An 18,554-nucleotide genomic window follows, 5' to 3' on the forward strand; every position below is an offset into this window, starting at 1 on the left:
CTAACCCTTGCTGTTAGAAAGTGGCTCAGGGAAGCATAGGAGTTAAGAGCTTTCTGATTTTACTCTGTTTTAAAGCGATCTACTCATTATTTTAGAGCCAGCAATTCATATTATCTTGGGAGCCTAACTATAATATCATCTAATGTATGAAAAAAAAAAATGTCTATTTTAACAAAATCACTGCAGATGGTGACTGCAGCCATGAAATTAAAAGACACTTGCTCCTTGGAAGAAAAGCTATAACCAACCTAAACAGCACATTAAAAAGCAGAGACATTACTTTACCAACCAAGGGCTGTCTAGTCAAAGCTATAGTTTTTCCAGTAGTCATGTATAGATGTGAGAGTTGGAAAGCTAAGCGCTGAAGAATTGATGCTTTTGAACTGTAGTGTTGGAGAAGACTCTTGAGAGTCCCTTGGACTGCAGAGAGATCCAACCAGTCCATCCTAAAGGAAATCAGTCCCGAATATTCATTAGAAGGACTGATGCTGAAGCTGAAGCTCCGATACTTTGGCCACCTGATGTGAAGAACTGCCTCATTAGAAAAGACCCTGATGCTGGGAAAGATTGAAGACAGGAGGAGGAGGAGATGTCAGAGGATGAGATGGTTGGATGACATCACTGACTCAATGGACATGAGTTTGAGCAAGCTCCAGGAGTTGGTGATGGACAGGGAGGCCTGGTGTGCTGCAGTCCGTGGAGTCGCAGAGTCGGACATACTGTAGTGACTGAGTGACTGAACTGAACTGAACTTGATTACAATATAATAAATGAATAAATGTTTTAAGTAATTTGCTAGGTATAAATCTGGAGGGTTTTGTTCAGCCGTGTTTTACTCCAGTGGCTTAGTTTTTAATGATCAGAGTTTCAGTGTCTCTTTCCTGAATTCACATATTTCTTCATCTGTAGTCTTCCTACAGGACTCATATCTATCTTGTGTCTGAGACACTTGTGCTAATGCTACGTCTTTCTTATTAGGCTATGAACTCTTGAGTATACTGCCATAATGACTGGCATGTTTTCTATGAGAGAGTTTTGGTCTGTATTTGTCAAGTTAGTGAATAAATAAAAGTATTCTAAGTCTCATATCCTACACATTAAGCTAAGCTACCCTGTAAAAGGAATAGAACTGGCCAAGATTTTTACATTTCTAAGAGTTTCCAGAATTCCATTTTATTTAACACTTTGTTCAACTTGCTGCTAATGCACCAGAGAGAGTTTCAATTCTATGTTAAACGAGAAGTATTTATTCTTAAATACTTAAATTCTTAAATACATCAAGAGGCCATTGGGAATACTCCTTAACACGCTGACAGTCTTTTTTTCTCCTTCAAGACTCTTCTCCTTTGTTCCTGTGGTTATATTTGTCATCTTCCCACCTCACTACTAACAGTTCCTTCTACAATTCCACTGCCTTTTCTTTCCCTTAATTTCCTGCCAAAGACTTGCTCCTTGGCTCTTTCTTGTCTCTTTGTAATCTTAGCTTTAGTAGTTTCATCCCCCTGTTCCAATTTCAGAAGCATCTTATAGTATCAGTTATGATTATATTATCCACGTGCTTCCGGCCCTCGTATCTTTCTCCAGAGCTTCTGGCTCATTTTCTTTTCATCTAGATATCACTACTAGCAAAATTGCTATCCTGTTATACTCAACATTTTAAAGATGAGGGTTTCTAAATGTTCTTTAAAAGTATTTTTATGTACATGAAAGAAAATAGATACCTGGTTAAAAAATCAAACATACAACTTGAAAAGCAATAGCTCCCCTGACTCACTTCCTGCTTACCTTCTATCAGTTTTTCCAAGAGTAGTTCCTCACCTGAGCTACAAACCAGAAAATGGCCAGAGAGACTAATTTCTCAGATCTCCCAAGGATGGCACATAACTAGTACCATACCTGCTACATGGGGGAGAAGTTCATTTATAATTTACTCAGGATGCCTTAGGGCATTAGAACTTAATTTTCTTGTGAAAGTCTGGTTGAGACAAAGTGCTAGAGGGGACTGCTTTCCTATTCTTCTAATATGTTTATACAATGCTTTGTTTAATTGGTCCATTTTATACATTATTAGTAGACTTCTTGTAAGATAGATGATGATTTACCTCCCTTGTACCACTGCCCATCTATATTCCCTTTATCTTTTTAGCCTTCACCAGTATGTTTTCGCCTTCATTTCTTGTTTTATCTACTAAAGATAGTTTTTTTTTTTAAATTTCCTATTTCCAAGTAGAGTTATATTCTGAGCTCTGAGTGGACATGAAGTTTTTAGGAACAGTATTCAACCCACTACAGGTAGTTTTCAGGGTATTGATGGTGTTTGAGTATTTAAAGCACTAGTATTAGGTGAAATCATTAAGAAGTTAGTAGATAGAAAATAAAATACCTGAGAATAGATCTCTAAGAAGCTGAAACTTTTGGAGACTGAGAAGATAAGAGCTGCAAAGAAGACCAGATATAGAGGAAATGAGGTAAAAGAACTAAGACAGGGCTATATCCTTGCAAAGTGAGAGGTTTTAGGAGAGACTGTGAACTACTGATTGGTCTTTCTCTACCTGGATTTAGTCCTTTATTTTATTGCATTGCATCATCAGTAACATCTTTTAAAAAATAGTGCATGGCACAAAAACTTTCTAAGAAATTGTGTCTTACAATATATTTATCTTGCTTTTATAGGTATTTAATAGTCTTGCCAAGCATAGAATTCTAGGGTCAAAATCATTGCTTTACTGCCTTACCACAGTGAGAAGTGTGATGCTAGACTTAGTCTTATCCCTTTATGTGTAACCTGAAGGTTATGTATCTCCCTTCTGGATACATATTTTTATATTTTGTACTTATTGTGAAATTTCACAATGTGTGTTTAAATGTGAGTCTGTTTAATTCATTTGAAGTGGTGTTGTATATGGGGTCAGGGTTTGACCTCTGCAACTAGAGTATCTGGATTCAAATAGTTGATTTCTCAAGTCTTATATTGCACTTTTTTAAAAAATTTGAGCTATCATATTTTTAATTTCCAAGAAATTAAACCTTCCAAGGAAAGATTGGAAATTTTCTAAGGAACTAAGTCTCCTTATTCTTTGACTATTCCTTTTTTATAACACTGTATCCCTTATGAATGAAATATTCTTCCAAATCTATCAGAAAGCATTAACTAGAAATATTTTAAGTTGTGTTCTGTTTATTATCTCTATTTCCTTCAGGGTCAGTTTTTATGATGGTATACCTTGGTTATTCTGTTAAATGTTATAGTCTTTTCTCAAGTATTTGTTTCTCCTTGATTTCACGATAATGTTTAAGAGTGAATTTTAAAATAAAATAGTATTGTTTGACCTTCAATATGAAGATAAAATTTGTTGACCAACAGACTTATTAACTGAGTTAAAAAGATGTCACTTTTTATACTTTGAACTCTAAACTCTAAAATGCAGGGGACTTTGTTACAAAGGATAATTCCTACATTAGCTACTTGGTTTCCTCCACACATTGTATTTATTTTCCTTACAGAAGAACAATCCATTCTGGCTGTGAGGGTAATTGCTTTCTTTCAGCTGTCCTCTTAAGGTGGGAGGAGGTGGTTGGGTTGATTATTCATCAGTAGACCTTTAATTAACTCAGAAATTTCTTGAATTTGCTTCTTTTATTGATGGTGTTTTACTTTTTGTCTTTATTTACATGTTTCTTTGTTCCTTTAACATAATGTTTATAAGATTTGGAGGAAGAAGAGATTTAACAATGTTTTTAATCTTTCATGTTTAATTAGAAGTTTTGATGTACCCTTTTAGTTAAAAAATTAATGATATATGTTATGTATATTAAATACACCATTACATTTATATTGTATCTTATACATGTAGTGAACATATTTTTTGCACCAGTTCTACTCCATTTAATATTATAATCAAGTTTTTGACATAAATATTTGAAGTAGGGTGAGAAAGTGTCATCTTATCTTGTTATTGCATCTTAGTGAATGCTTTTAAGCTACCACCCCTGCTGTAGTTCCCCCTGACCTCACAGGACTCAAAAGGTGACATGCTGAGCTTGCCACTTAGTTACTTGATGTTACAAATCATTCAAAGATCATTCATTCACTCAGTAAATGCTTATGAACCTCTATGTGTCCAGTACTTTGCTAGATGTTAGAAAAAAGAAAAAATAAAAACCCACCACAGACGCAGTCACTGCCCATATTTATAGACATTATTTTTAAACTATTGTAATATTATGGAAATTTCGGGCATGAAAACAATTTATTATACCTTGATTGTGTAGGGGTTACATATCAAAACTCATGAAATTGTTGATCACTTTTTGTATATAAATGTTACCTCAATATAGATGGTTTTAGGTGTGAGGAAATAATATGTGTACCATGATGACTATAGTTAATAACACTGTATTGTATAATAAAAATTTTCTAAAAGAGTAGAGTTTCAATGTTCTTACCAAAAATAAAATGTAAATCTGTGAGGTGATGGATGTGCTAATTAACTGAATGGAAGAATGCTTTCATGCTTTATACTTATATTAAATCATCATATTTGTACACTTTAAATATATTATCATTTTATTTGTGAATTACACCTTAATAAAGGGGGGGGAAATAATGTTAGTCTTAATAAAATGAATACCAAAAAAAAAAAGGCATTTAGGAATAAGCCCAGGCAAAATATATAGAAGACATCCTTTTAAAAACCTGTGAAGACCATAAAAGCTATAAAAATCATTAGAGAACGTGGAAATACATCATGTATATGGATTAAAAGATTCAATGATGTAAAGAATCAGTTCTCCCCAAATCCATCTATAGAGCCAATTCTGACTTCCCCCACCCTATTTTTTTGTTTTGTTTTGGGTTTTTTGGTGAAAAATTCACAAACTGATAAATAGAAAACCCAAAGAGTCAAGATACTTTTGAAAAGTGAGCAAAAAGATAGGGAGGAATACCTATTATGAGCTAGACACTGTTTCTCCTGTGAGGAAAAGTTATTAGAAGAGTACTTAATAGCAGTAGTCAACAGCAAACTATTAAGAGATAGAGAGTATTACTTCTAGTTCAAAAACAGAAAACTCAGAGAGGTTTAGTAAAATACTCAATGTTACACAGTTAGCACACCAAAGAGCTGAAATTCACTCACATTAGGATATATTATGAGACAGTGAGATGTGAGAGAAAGAGCACTGGACTTGAGAGAGTTTGGTCTGTGGTTTGACCTTGGGCAAATGCATCTGCTTTCACTGCTTCTCTGTCTATGACATAGGAATAGGAATAGTTCACAGAGCTGTTGTGATGCTTAAATGACATGATGAAGAAATGATATTATGCTTAAGAGCAGTCATTGACTTCCTAACTATGAACTATAAAGTAATTAAAATAATTTTCACTAAATCTCCAATGTTATCATCCAACTCGTGAAAAGAATCTTAGGATTTTCAAAGTTTATTTACATATATCATCATCTTACTTTTAAAAAGTTCACATGAGAAAATTAGCCTTCTTATGAAATTTTGGACAATATTTTGTTAATATATTCAAATCTGACATAGTTGTAAAAAACAATGCAATACTCAAATGAGTTTGCTTTCCTTGAGCACTCACATCTGAATGTTGAAAGCAGACTCCCCAGAAACTCAACAGAAGACAGAGGGAAATGACCTTGTAATTAAAAAAAAAAACAAAACTGTTGCAGATAATCTGAAAAGCAAATAATCCACATGTGGGTAATCAAGAGTTGATTAATTGTTTTGAGGATGTTTAATTGCCTACTGTTTACCAATATAATTTAACTACCAGTGCATAGGATAGTGACATAAATAGTCCAAGCACTATTTTTAATGAGAAATGATGTCAGGTTTTTATTAATAATAAACCCTTTGAAACACAGTAGTCTCATTATTTGACTTTGCTATTAAAAATAGCTTTTTGGTTTAAAATATATATATATTTTGTTTTCTTTTGTATAGGGTAGCAACTTAAACTAGTGATTAGGGTCTGTTTTAGATATAGATGGTTCTAGATATTTGCACTTTATATTGTTCTGAGGTATGTTGTTATAATAGAAATAACTGTTATCATGCATGAGAAGGCTTTGTTTATCATTCAAGTGTCTCATTTTATAACTACATTTAATTTTACAAAGAAATGACGTCACTTTCTGAAGTGACCTTCTAAATGCTGATATCGAAAGCCGTTTTCATTTGGCTACCTCTGAAGCCAGTGTTGTGGCTTCAGATAGGAGGCACCCAGTCTTATGTGAGGGAGATGAAAAGAGCAAGATACTAACATCTGTGAGCTTTTTTTTGTTCATACAGTTTCCTTTCTTGTTTTCTGCCTGTTGGTTTATTTTTAATGATTATGTAGTGGGTTTCCATTTCCTTCTCCAGAGGATCTTCCCGACCCAGGGATCAAACCCAGATCTCCTGCATTGTGGTCAGATGCTTTACCATCTGAGCCACCAGGGAAATCCTTAAAACATATGTACTTTCTAGAAAATCTATCCCCACAGTACTTCCACTTTTATTTTCTAAGTCGATTTTGATCCCTGGAGTATAACAGCTATTTGTGACTGCTATTGGTTAGCTAAACAGTTTTTGGATTTTAAATTCTCTGCACTCTGGGATAGCATCTTAATATCATCACTAGCTGACTGTTCTAAAAGTAGTTGCTGAAAAAGTTCTAAGTGTTTCCAAGGAACTACAAACTAGTTCCTTCCTAAGACAGAATATGTAATGAAATCATAGTTTTTCATAAAATGTATTTTTAGTTTTTTATATAATGTACCTGCAGAGTGGAAAATTAAGGCCCTTATAGTCAAGAATAAATCATATGAACTTATACATCCTGTACTGACCTTTTTGAATACTCATGTTCATTTGGAAAGTAATTTGTTCAAACTTTGTGGTTCTTATAATAACTTTTTCTCCCCTAGGTCTGTTCTCTGTGTTTCTACCTCGATAATACAAAGTTTTGTTTTTAACTGACCTAAAGAAAGTACCAAAGAAATAAATTATTTGATTTTTTTTTTGCTATTTTCTGTTAGTATATGACATGTAAAGCATAATATGTACATATCTGAAAATGCACACAGTGTGTGCATTTAGATATTCTAACTCACAGTAATATTTGATTTTGTGTATAGATAAAAATCTACTTAATTCTTAAGTGGCGGATCAGATTTCAATTCTCATTAAGGTTTACAGAGTAACAGCATACATACCATCAGATAGCTTACAATGCTGCTTGTTTTATCTTTCACTTTAATTAGAACCATGACTCAAACAAACATACCTCCTGTTGGGAAGTGCATACTTTGGCAATTCAAGCACACTTTCATTTTCTACCGACTTTCACCAAAGTAGAAAAGTTTTCATAAACAAATCAAAAATAGCAAGAACATGAAAGTGTAAAATAAAGCAATGTGCGTTATCTGGCCAGCTTTACTTTACTATCCTAAATGGTAACAAGTATATAACTTGAGCCATGACATATGGATATTTATACTGTATTTGATAAATTGAGTCATAATTTTAAATGAATTAAGACATTTCAGTACCTAAAGAATTACTCAGTAATTTGTTCTGAAATGTGAATAATTGTTCCATTCTATATCAAAACTCCAGGTATTTATATGCCATCTTAGTAAGTTTTGTCATATTCATATATTATCTGTACCAATATATACTTAATGTTGTTTCTGTAATGCCTCTCACTTTTAAAATTTAAATATGATTTCACTACTGTACTATTAGTATCAGTTGCTATCAGTTCAGTCAGTTCAGTCGCTCAGTCGTGTCTAACTCTTTGCAGCCCCATGGACTGCAGCACGCCAGGCCTCCCTGTCCATCACCAACTCCCGGAGTTTACTCAAACTTATGTCCACTGAGTCAGTGATGTCATTCAACCATCTCATCCTCCGTCGTCCCCTTCTTCTCCTGCCCTCAATCTTTCCCAGCATCAGGGTCTTTTCAAATGAGTCACTTCTTCACATCAGGTGGCCAAAGTATTGGAGCTTCAGCTTCAGCATCAGTCCTTCCAACTGATTTCCTTTAGGATTGACTGGTTGTATCTCCAGTCAAGGGACTCTCAAGAGTCTTCTCCAACACTCCAGTTCAAAAGCATCAATTCTTCAGCACTCAGCTTTCTTTATGGTCCAACTCTCACATCCATACATGACTACTGGAAAAACCATAGCTTGCTATAAATAGAAATAATACAGAAACATGAAATAAAAATAAAATGTTTACCTATTATCACCTAAATACCATACCAGTGGTGGCAGATGTGTCACATGTTAGAAAACACTGTCCTGTAGGATTATAAATTCAGATTTTCATAAATTTATTTTCTTAAAACACAATTTAGGTATATACTAAACCCAGTGAGGGCAGGAATTACTTCTGCATTGTGTATCCTTGTTTCCCCAGCACTTAGTACTTGGCATATAACAGGTATTCAATAAATATTGAATGGTAAATTAATGCATGACATATATTTGCTTATTTATCTTTTAAAATACAACTTAATAGTAACAGTTAAATAATAATACTCAAATTGTATAGGAAAATGCATTATGGCCAGCATATGTTTCAATCCCCAGTCTTCAGGGGATATCCACTAATATACTGCATAGCATTTCTATTAAAATTTAATGGTTATAGATCAAGGAAGGTTGCTGTAATATAAACAAAGAGAACTGGGGATGAAGCAGTATAACAGTGATCCTGGTGATTAGAATGAGTGACAAGAGAAAATAAATGAGGAGTAAAACTTTAAATATATATCTGTGTCATATGACCTGAGATAACCCTTGTGTTGCAGAAAGATAAAAGGGCTAGATAAAAGTGCTCATGAAATGTGAAAGTTGCTTCAGTAGAGAAGGCTCTGTTCCATTAATAGTTACTTCCAAATCACCAATGCTAATGAACAAATTCTTCTAAAATAAGGTACTCTAAACATCCCCCTCATGGCCTTCTTCCAAGAAACTCACTTCCAAAGCTTAAATTCCAACCTGTTTTCTTTTGTCCATGCACTTAAGAAATGACATAACCAATTTTCTGCATCATTTGGGTTAGAGGAAAAGACCGTATAATGCTGAAATGAGCATAGCATTTTAGTGTCATTTATAAATCAGAGGTTCATCAGTTAGGGAGGCCCCTGAAATACAAATAGGCTGTTTCATGAAACCTGTAAGGTCTTAGTAAATCAAAGCAGTCCACATCAGCTGTGTGTCAGGAAGTAATGGCTAGCTGATTTAGCCACTAACAATTATTTTGACAATAGGAATTACTGACAGCAGGAGCTGACTCTTCAGAAGAGGAATCACAGAGACATGTCATTCATTTATGGCTTTGAAATAATGTTAAAATTTTGCAATCATATGAAATATTTATTTTTTTGCTTATTACCTGATCTAAGAGAATGGTTTATACCTTCTTTAAGTGAAGGATCTCTGGGTTTGTCAAGAAGTAAATGAGTGATGACATTTTTTTCTCCTTTTAAAAAAATTTATTCTTTTATTCAAAATTGGTCTCTTTCAAAATTGAACAAAGAAAAAGAGGAAATTTTAAAAGAAAGTGAAAGAAATATATACTTTCAGAATTTGGAATTAGATAAGACTAAGAAGCAGTAGATACTCCACTCCAGCTCAACAGTATTTACTGCCTTCTTAGTCTCATCTAACGGAATTAAAGTGGACTGTCTGGAGGGAAAGAACTATAAAAAGTACTTGGTCTTCCTTTCAACAAGGAAGGAAGGGCATTTTCATGATGGTCACTGCAACAGGGAATATGACGCAGGTGTGAGAAACATTAAGAAAAGCCTGTTCTACCTTGGCAAGTGGAATCTGCAGGCATGGCAAGGTTGATAAGATGGATATGGCAGCAGATCTTTTAGCAAGGTCTGGGGCAACACCACGATGGTGTGATCACTCACCTAGAGCCAGACGTCCTGGAATGCAAAGTCAGGTGGGCCTTAGGAGGCATCACTACGAACAAAGCTAGTGGAAGTGATAGAATTCCAGTTGAGCCATTTCAAATCCTAAAAGATGATGCTGTGAAAGTGCTGCACTCAGTGTGTCAGCAAATTTGGAAAGCTAAGCAGTGGCCACAGGACTGGAAAAGGTCCATTCTAATCCCAAAGAAAGGCAATGCCAAAGAATGGCAATGCCAAAGAATGCTCAAACTATCACACAATGGCACTCATCTCACACACTAGCGAAGTAATGCTCAAAATTCTCCAAGCCAGGCTTCAACAGTACATAAACCATGAACTTCCAGATGTTCCAGCTGGATTTAGAAAAGGCAGAGGAACCAGAGATCAAATTGCCGACATCCGTTGGATCATTGAAAAAGCAAGAGAGTTCCAGAAAAATATCTATTTCTGCTTTATTGACTATGCCAAAGCCTTTGGCTGTGTGGATCACCACAAACTGTGGAAAATTCTTAAAGAGATGGGAATATCAGACCACCTGACATGCCTCCTGAGAAATCTGTATGCAGATCAAGAAGCAACAATTAGAACTGGACATTGAACAACAGACTGGTTCCAAATAGGAAAAGGAGTGTATCAAGGCTGTATATTGTCACCCTGCTTATTTACTCTTGCCTGGAAAATCCCATGGACGGAGAAGCCTGGTAGGCTACAGTCCATGGGGTCGCGAAGAGTCGGACATGACTGAGCGACTTCACTTTCACTTTTCACTTTCATGCATTGGAGAAGGAAATGGCAACCCACTCCAGTATTCTTGCCTGGAGAATCCCAGGGACAGGGGAGCCTGGTGGGCTGCCGTCTATGGGGTCGCACAGAGTCGGACACGACTGAAGTGACTTAGCAGCAGCAGCAGCAGCTTATCTAACTTATATGCAGAAGACATCATGAGAAACGCTGGGCTGGATGAAGCACAAGCTGGAATCAAGATTGCTGGGAGAAATGTCGATAACCTCAGATATTCAGATGACATTACCCTTATGGCAGAAAGTGAAGAAGAACTAAAGAGCCTCTTGATGAAAGTGAAAGAGGAGAGTGAAAAAGTTGGCTTAAAGCTCAACAGTCAGAAAACTAAGATCATGGCATCCAGCCCCATCACGTCATGGTAAATAGATGGGGAAACAATGGAAACAGTGGGAAACTTTATTTTGGGGGGCTCTAAAATCACTGCAGATGGTGACTGCAACCATGAAATTAAAAGACAGTTGCCCCTTGGAAGAAAAGCTATGACCAACCTAGATAGCATATTAAAAAGCAGAGACATTAGTTTGCCAAAAAAGTTCTGTCTAGTCAAAGCTATGGTTTTTCCAGTAGTCAGGTATGGATGTTAGAGTTGGACCCTAAAGAAAGCTGAGCACTGAAGAATTGATGCTTTTGAACTGGAATGTTGGAGAAGACTCTTGAGAGTCCCTTGGACTGCAAGGAGATCCAACTAGTCCATCCTAAAGGAGGTCAGTCCTGAATATTCATTGGAAGGACTGGTGCTGAAGCTGAAACTCCCAATACTTTGGCCACCTGATGTGAAGAACTGACTCATTGGAAAAGACCCTGATGCTGGGAAAGATTGAAGGCAGGAGGAGAAGGGGATGACAGAGGATTAGATGGTTGGATGGTATCACTGACTCAATTGGTATGAGTTTGAGTAAGCTCCGGGAGTTGGCGATGGACAGGGAGACCTGGTATGCTGCGGTCCATGGTGTTGCAAAGAGTCGGAAATGACTGAGCAACTGAACTGAGGCAACCCCAAGCACCCAGAAACCCAGACGGTATATAAGAAGCTTACACTCTGCCAGGCAACTCTAGACGTTACTTTTTCTCCTGTGAATGAGTAAAGAGACTTGGATGAGAGTCAGATGTTCCCATTTATCAACAAACTGAACAAGGAGAATAAAGGCCTTGTAACATTTGGGAATAGTAAAAAGCTACTGGAACCAATATATGAGACTCAAGATGCATACTCTGTTTGTTTAGGTAATTTTGCCAATTTGAAGCTGTGTCTACTCGTACAAAAAAACACACAGCTGGAAGTTAGGCTACCATGAACTTTTAGGTGACCTTGGTTATATCCCATAGTTTCTTTTTACCTCACTTTTTTTTCCATATGTTCAATATACTGTCTACATATCACGATCTTTTTTGAGGGTTGAATGAGTTAATGATATATATGAACCAATTAAAAGGTGACATAAATGAGATATATTTTCAAAAATCAGAAGTATATTGATGCATGAATGCTATTGCCGTATACTGGAGATTATGTTGATAGTAATAAAAGACTCTAAAATCTCAGTGACTTAAAGCAAAAAGGTTTATTTCTTGTTCTTACTGTTATGTCCACCGCAAGTAGAGGAGGCATATGCCCCATATCATCTTCACTCAGTACTCAGGTTGAACTTCAGACCTTCTGGAAATCACTGGTCATTGTGATGGGGAAAGAATATGTGTGAATCCACACACTGCATCTTTAAGATTCTGCCTAGAAGTGACACATATCACTTCCTAGTTGGCTTCAGGAAGTCACATGGCGATCCTAGCTTGTGTCCAGAAGAAGAGCAGGAAATATTTGGCAAGCAGCACTAATGATTATCATAGATGCTTTTCTTTTTCCATTTTCTGCAATTGGATGACTTTTGCAACAGGGAAACTGTCTAGATGTTTCTCCTATTACTAATACCACTACATTCTTTCTGTATAGCTGTCAACAACCAAGTAGACTTCCTTTATTTTATATTTTCTCAGTTTTAAGGATTTACTGGCACTGAATATTTTAGTACCCATCTAACAGAATATTTTAGTTTCTTAGAGAGAGGGGCAACAATTGTATAACATCTCATTTGTGTTTTCTTTCCCAGACATTGATGAGTGCTCTGATGGCTTTGTTCAGTGTGACAGCCGCGCTAATTGCATCAACCTTCCTGGATGGTACCACTGTGAGTGCAGAGATGGCTACCATGACAATGGGATGTTTTCACCAAGTGGAGAATCGTGTGAAGGTCAGCACAAGGAAAAGACCTAGAGTTTAAGGTCTTGAAATTGAGACATGTTCAGTAAGACGTAATTAGTTGACATTGATCTCATATTTCAGCTATTGGTGATTTTTGCTGTATGTTTTTACAAGTGATTGGAAACATGTTAAAATCTAACTTTTGCTTCCTAATTGTAATAATTAATTGATCTGTGAATAATTAATACTTGCAACAGCAAACCAATTTTCTGTGGATACTTTGTTGAAGGATATTTTAGAATAGATAAACCTATACTATCGGATAAATTTTTTAATGGCAGCATGTAAAAATCGGACCCAAAAAGATGTAGAAAAACAGGTGAAAGCAGTATAGAGGGAAAATGAGGTGAGAGAAAATACAAGGATGACTTGGCCAAGAAAAACATGATACATGCTTCTCTGGGCTATTCCTAATGTATCTTTTGCCTGGCAAAGTCAGATGTTTAGTGAAAGTTGCAAACAGAACATATGGTCCGTGCTTAAAAGACATCAATCTAATAGGAATGGAAATTCAATCAGATTATATTCAATTATTTACTATTAATTTTGTCTTATTTTCAGTGAATTGACAATTCTGCTCCTTTAGATTCACTATTAAGGGACATACATTTTAGAAGACAGGCAGAGTAAGCAAAGCCCAGTGAATAATTGCCAAGGAAGCACCCACACCAAAAGGGCTTGGCATGGAACTGGAAAACAAAACAGACCTCAAGAAGTCTTTATTTTCTCCACTGGTGTTTACACCTTCATCGAGTAACAGCCTGAGAGAATGACGAGGCTAAAATAACACAGTCGATGAAAGCCTTGGAGAATCTAACTTAACAGTACTTGATGCTTAAATGATGAGATGCCTTTTATCCTTGGGCCTCTGGAGGTTTTCACACAGAGAAAAGTGAAGCAGACTTGGGTGATAGATGCCAAGGATCCCTGTGTGCTTTGCCAACAGCTACAGAACTCTGGACCTTGAACAGAGTGTTCATCTGGATTTTTACATGGAATGGGAATGCTGCTGCCTTACCAGGGGCTAAAACCTAGTATTTGCAAATAACCACTTAGCTGTTATCTGAAGGCTTTACCTTGTGCTTATGATGAGAATGCCATTCAAGAAGCAGATCAAATCCTGTGATTTTGCCCTTCCCTGATAAACTATATTGCCTGTTTCTATAGTATATTATCAGGAAGAAGTCTTCAATGCTGCTTTTTTAGCATTGTCTTTTATTTTAAATTATACACATAAAGAATAAACATAAATTGATTATAGATAATTCAATCATACAGAAATATAGAGAGCAAAGCTAAAAATGTGTCTTTGTTTCATCTCCTCCTTTTCCCTATCTTTTTTTCTTCTGCTCTAGGAAGGAGTAACCTGGGTTTAATTTTGCTTGCTTTCCCTTTCTGTGCATCAGAATGTGACTAAAAAAAAAAAAAAAATCATACCTCTGCTATCTTATTTTACATTTGTAACTGCTTTTAGTATCTTTTAAATTTATGACCACATGTCTCAAGAGGGCTGTATTAGTTATCTCCTGTTGTGTAAGTAACCCCCAAAGTGTATCCATTGAAAATAATAAATTATCTCACAGCTTCTGGATAAAGAATCTATGAACAGCTTAGCTGGATGCCTCTGGTTCAGGTTTCTAGTGAAGTTACTAACATCAAGTTGCTCCCCAGAGATGTGGTCTCACCTCTAAGTCTTGTCTGGGACAGGAGTGGAGGGAAAGGGAATCCATTCCAAAGGTCACTAGCAGTGCTATTGTCAGGCCTTGTTTCCTTAACCCATGAGCCACTCCACAGGGCTGGGGCTGGCTTCTCCTAGAAAAAGCATTCTGAGAGACAGCAGGTGCCCAAGGTGGCAGCAACAATCTTCCACAACTAAATCTCAGATGTGGCATTTCACCACTTCTCCCATAGTCTATCTGTTAGAAGCCACTCAGTAAGTCCAAGGAGAGAGGATTACCGAAGAGCTGCTGCTGCTGCTGAGTTGCTCCAGTCGTGTCTGACTCTGTGCAACCCCACAGACGGCAGCCCCCCAGGCTCCGCCATCCCTGGGATTCTCCAGGCAAGAATACTGGAGTGGGTTGCTATTTCCTTCTCCAGTGCATGAACGGGAAAAGTGAAAGTGAAGTCGCTCAGTCGTGTCCGACTCTTCGCAATCCCATGGACTGCAGCCTACCAGGCTCCTCCGTCCATGGGATTTTCCAGGCAAGAGTACTGGAGTGGGGTGCCATTGCCTTCTCCATACCAAAGAGCATAAATAGTAAATGGTGAGAATTGTTGCTGGCCGTCTTTGTTAAACTACCTACTGCAGGAGCCATCAGCATTGTCCGTTAATTTCCACTGCAACTCTCTGATGCAACCATGTCATAACTTCTCCACTCTCTTCACATCTCAGATACCACTTTCTCTTCTTTCTCTGTTAATTACTCTGCTTCTTATTTAACTGAGAAGACAGAAGTACTTCACTTTTCCACCAGACATATGGTATGATATACAGTAAATCATATATACGATATACACCACCTCGCTGGTTGCTCAGATGGTAAAGAACCTACCCGCAATGCGGGAGACCTGGGTTTGATCCCTGGGTTGGGAAGATTCCCTAGAGGAGGGAATGGCTACCCATTCCAGTATTCTTGCATATGAAATCCCATGGAGAGAGGAGCCTGGTGGGCTACAATCCATAGAGTCACAAAGAGTTGGACACAACTGAGCGATTAACACTTCTACTTCCTTCCATACAGTAAATACATACTAGTCTGGCAAAAATGACAAAACATAACGAGTGCATTTATTAAGTGTCCAAAAGTAACAGGAAAACTAATCATTAAAATAACACATGATACAGATGAATGTAGGGAAGTAACAGATTCTGTGAAATGCCTACACAGAAAAAGCTTTTTGAGGAAATTCCGTAAATACATAAAGAGTGGGAAATCTTATTCTTAAAAAAAAAAACCAAAAACTCACAATTCTGTAAAGATAATTCTACAACTATCTTTCAATAGAATTTATAATGATTTTCGTAAAAATCTACTACTCTTTCAAGGACAGTGTGCTCTGAAGAATTCTTTTAAAAGTACTAACCTTTGTCATATAAAAGAGAACTAAAATGCTTCTTTTTAACAGCTATCTATTTACTGCAATTTCAGTGATTTGTAGAATTGTAATATTAGCATTTAGAAGGATGCCATTTTAAGACTATGGTTATATCTGATCAAGTTCCATATTCTGTGCTGGGGGAAAAAACAAGAAGCATGTCAACATGGACAAATCCACAGCAGTAGGTTTACAATTATTCTTAAGTATAATAGTCATATTTGAAGATATGAATAAATAACTTTGTACTGTTGCACTACTTTTTAGACTGTGTAATCTACAACATACATGTTGATAAACTGCATGCATACAAGCTGTAAATTATTTTGCTCATCCATTTACCTCGAAGATGTAGACATTTAATCCCCAGGAAATGTGCAAGGGTACCAATTTCCTTATCCACATCATCATTTCTAATGTGCCTGAAAATTTGTCTCTCTCTGAGAACAAAGCCAAGTATTTTTTTCCATGTAGGAATATTGCATTTCACGCCCACATTTCCTTTTATTTAAAGCCTTTATTTCTAGATTATCTTTATGCTTGGTGAGGTGTTTTTGAACTTGTATGACCAAAAAAAAATGTTTATGTGGTAGTATCTTTGAGTATCATGTTCAAAACAAATACTATAAATTCTTACCTTAAATCAAGGGAAACTGTGAAAATGAAATGAATCTGTTTCAACTCATGAAGTAGTTACTGAATATATGTACAGGTACCTTGAGGTACTTTACCAGGCATCTGCTGTAAACAGATATGAAAGAGGTATGATCACTGCTCTCAGCTTATAGTAGAGATAAAATATATACAGTAACAACTGTCATATAAGATAGAATGTGGAGAGTTTCTCAACAGAGGAGAAAAGCTACAAAGTTGAAAATGATTAGTACATAAGGAAAGAATAAATTCAGAGCCATAAGGTAACAAAGAGAAATTATTTTCTGTTGGGATTAAGAAAAGATTGAGTATCTAGCTATCTAGTGTTGTTTCAGGACTTAAGTATGATGTGATATTGTGCACCTTAAGATAGGGAAAGAAAGTGCAAGCAGAGGAAGTAGTTTTAAATGCCTTTCTCAGAAGTTTGACCTTGAGTCTAAAGGTCTATTTTTGAGAAAGGGAATGATTAAAGTGTATCTCTACCAAATCCATATTTTGGCCCATCCTAGTTTCTGAACTCCATACCTGTATCTTCAACTACTTACTAATCAGCTCTACTTGGAAGCTCACAGGAAAGTGTATTTCAGCATGTCTTAAACTAACTCGTGTCTTTGCTTATTCCTGTCACCCACTTCTGTTACCAAGTCCAAGCTTGCTCTGCTTGCTGCAAAACAGGTCAGTAAATCCAAGTGACAAGGTGTTGAGGCAAGGAATATGACTTTATTCAGAAAGTGGACTGACCAAGAGGATGGCAGGCTAATGTCTCAAAATAACCATCTTGTCAGGGAGCGAATCCAGGTTCTTTTATGGAAGCAGGAAAAAAAGCAATGAGGAACTAAAGTCAAAAGGCAGAATAGAGAGGGAAAGGCCAAGAGAACACACTGGTCACAACAAACACTCTATTTCAACAACACAAGAGATGACTCTACACGTGGACATCACCAGATGGTCAATACCAAAATTAGATTGATTATATTATTTGCAGCCAAAGATAGAGAAGCTCTATACAGTCACCTTGTGTGCACCAGGACCCAGGAGAAAGTACCAGTGACCCCACAAGAGACTGGCCCAAACTTGCCCATGTATGTCCAGGAGTCTCTGGTGGAGACATGGGTCGACAGTGGCCTGCTGCAAGGTCAGGGGCACTGAGTGTGGCATTGCCTGCATAGGACCATATGAAGGAGGTCACCATCATCTTCATTACCTACACCATAGTTTGACTTCAGGTCAAACAACAGGGAGGGAACACAGCCCCACCCATCAACAGAAAACTGGACTGAAGATTTACTGAGCACGGCCCCACCCATCAGAACCAGATTCCCCCTCAGTTAGTTTCTCCCATCAGGAAGCTTCCATAAGCCCATCCTTATCCATCAGAGGGAAGACAGAGTGAAAATCACAATCACAGAAAACTAATCAAATTGATCACATGGACCACAGCCTTGTCTAATTCAACGAAACTAGGAGCCATGCCATGTAGGGCCACCCAAGACGGTCGGGTCATGGTGGAGAGTTCTGAAAAAATGTGGTCCACTGGAGAAGGGAATGGCAAACCACTTCAGAATTCCTGCCTTGAAAACCCCGTGAACAGCATGAAAAGGCAAAAAGATAGGACACTGAAAGATGATCTCCATGGGAGGTCAGTGGAGCAATAACTCCAGAAAAAATGAAGGGATGGAGCCAAGGCAAAAACAACACCCAGTTGTGGATGTGACTGGTGATGGAAGTCAAGTCCGATGCTGTAAAGAGCAACAATGCATAGGAACCTGGAATGTTAGGTCCATGAATCAAGGCAAATTGCAAGTGGTCAAACAG

The 18,554-nt window shown here is 37.0% G+C and overlaps 1 protein-coding gene across 12 annotated transcripts in view; it reads left to right on the forward strand.

Annotated features, from left to right (window-relative positions):
* NELL2 (neural EGFL like 2) overlaps positions 1–18,554 on the forward strand; it is a 457,071-nt gene that overhangs the window by 416,800 nt on the left and 21,717 nt on the right. For all 12 annotated transcript variants that reach the window (XM_081593579.1, XM_081593571.1, XM_081593572.1 and 9 more), the window contains one exon: positions 12,838–12,978. In XM_081593579.1, coding sequence (XP_081449705.1) covers positions 12,838–12,978 — 141 coding nt within the window. The remainder of the gene's footprint in view (positions 1–12,837; positions 12,979–18,554) is intronic.

Source organism: Giraffa tippelskirchi, chromosome 4 (assembly GCF_054371585.1).
Source record: "Giraffa tippelskirchi isolate mGirTip1 chromosome 4, T2T-mGirTip1v1.2.pri, whole genome shotgun sequence".
In the NCBI taxonomy this organism is placed as follows: Eukaryota; Metazoa; Chordata; class Mammalia; order Artiodactyla; family Giraffidae; genus Giraffa; species Giraffa tippelskirchi.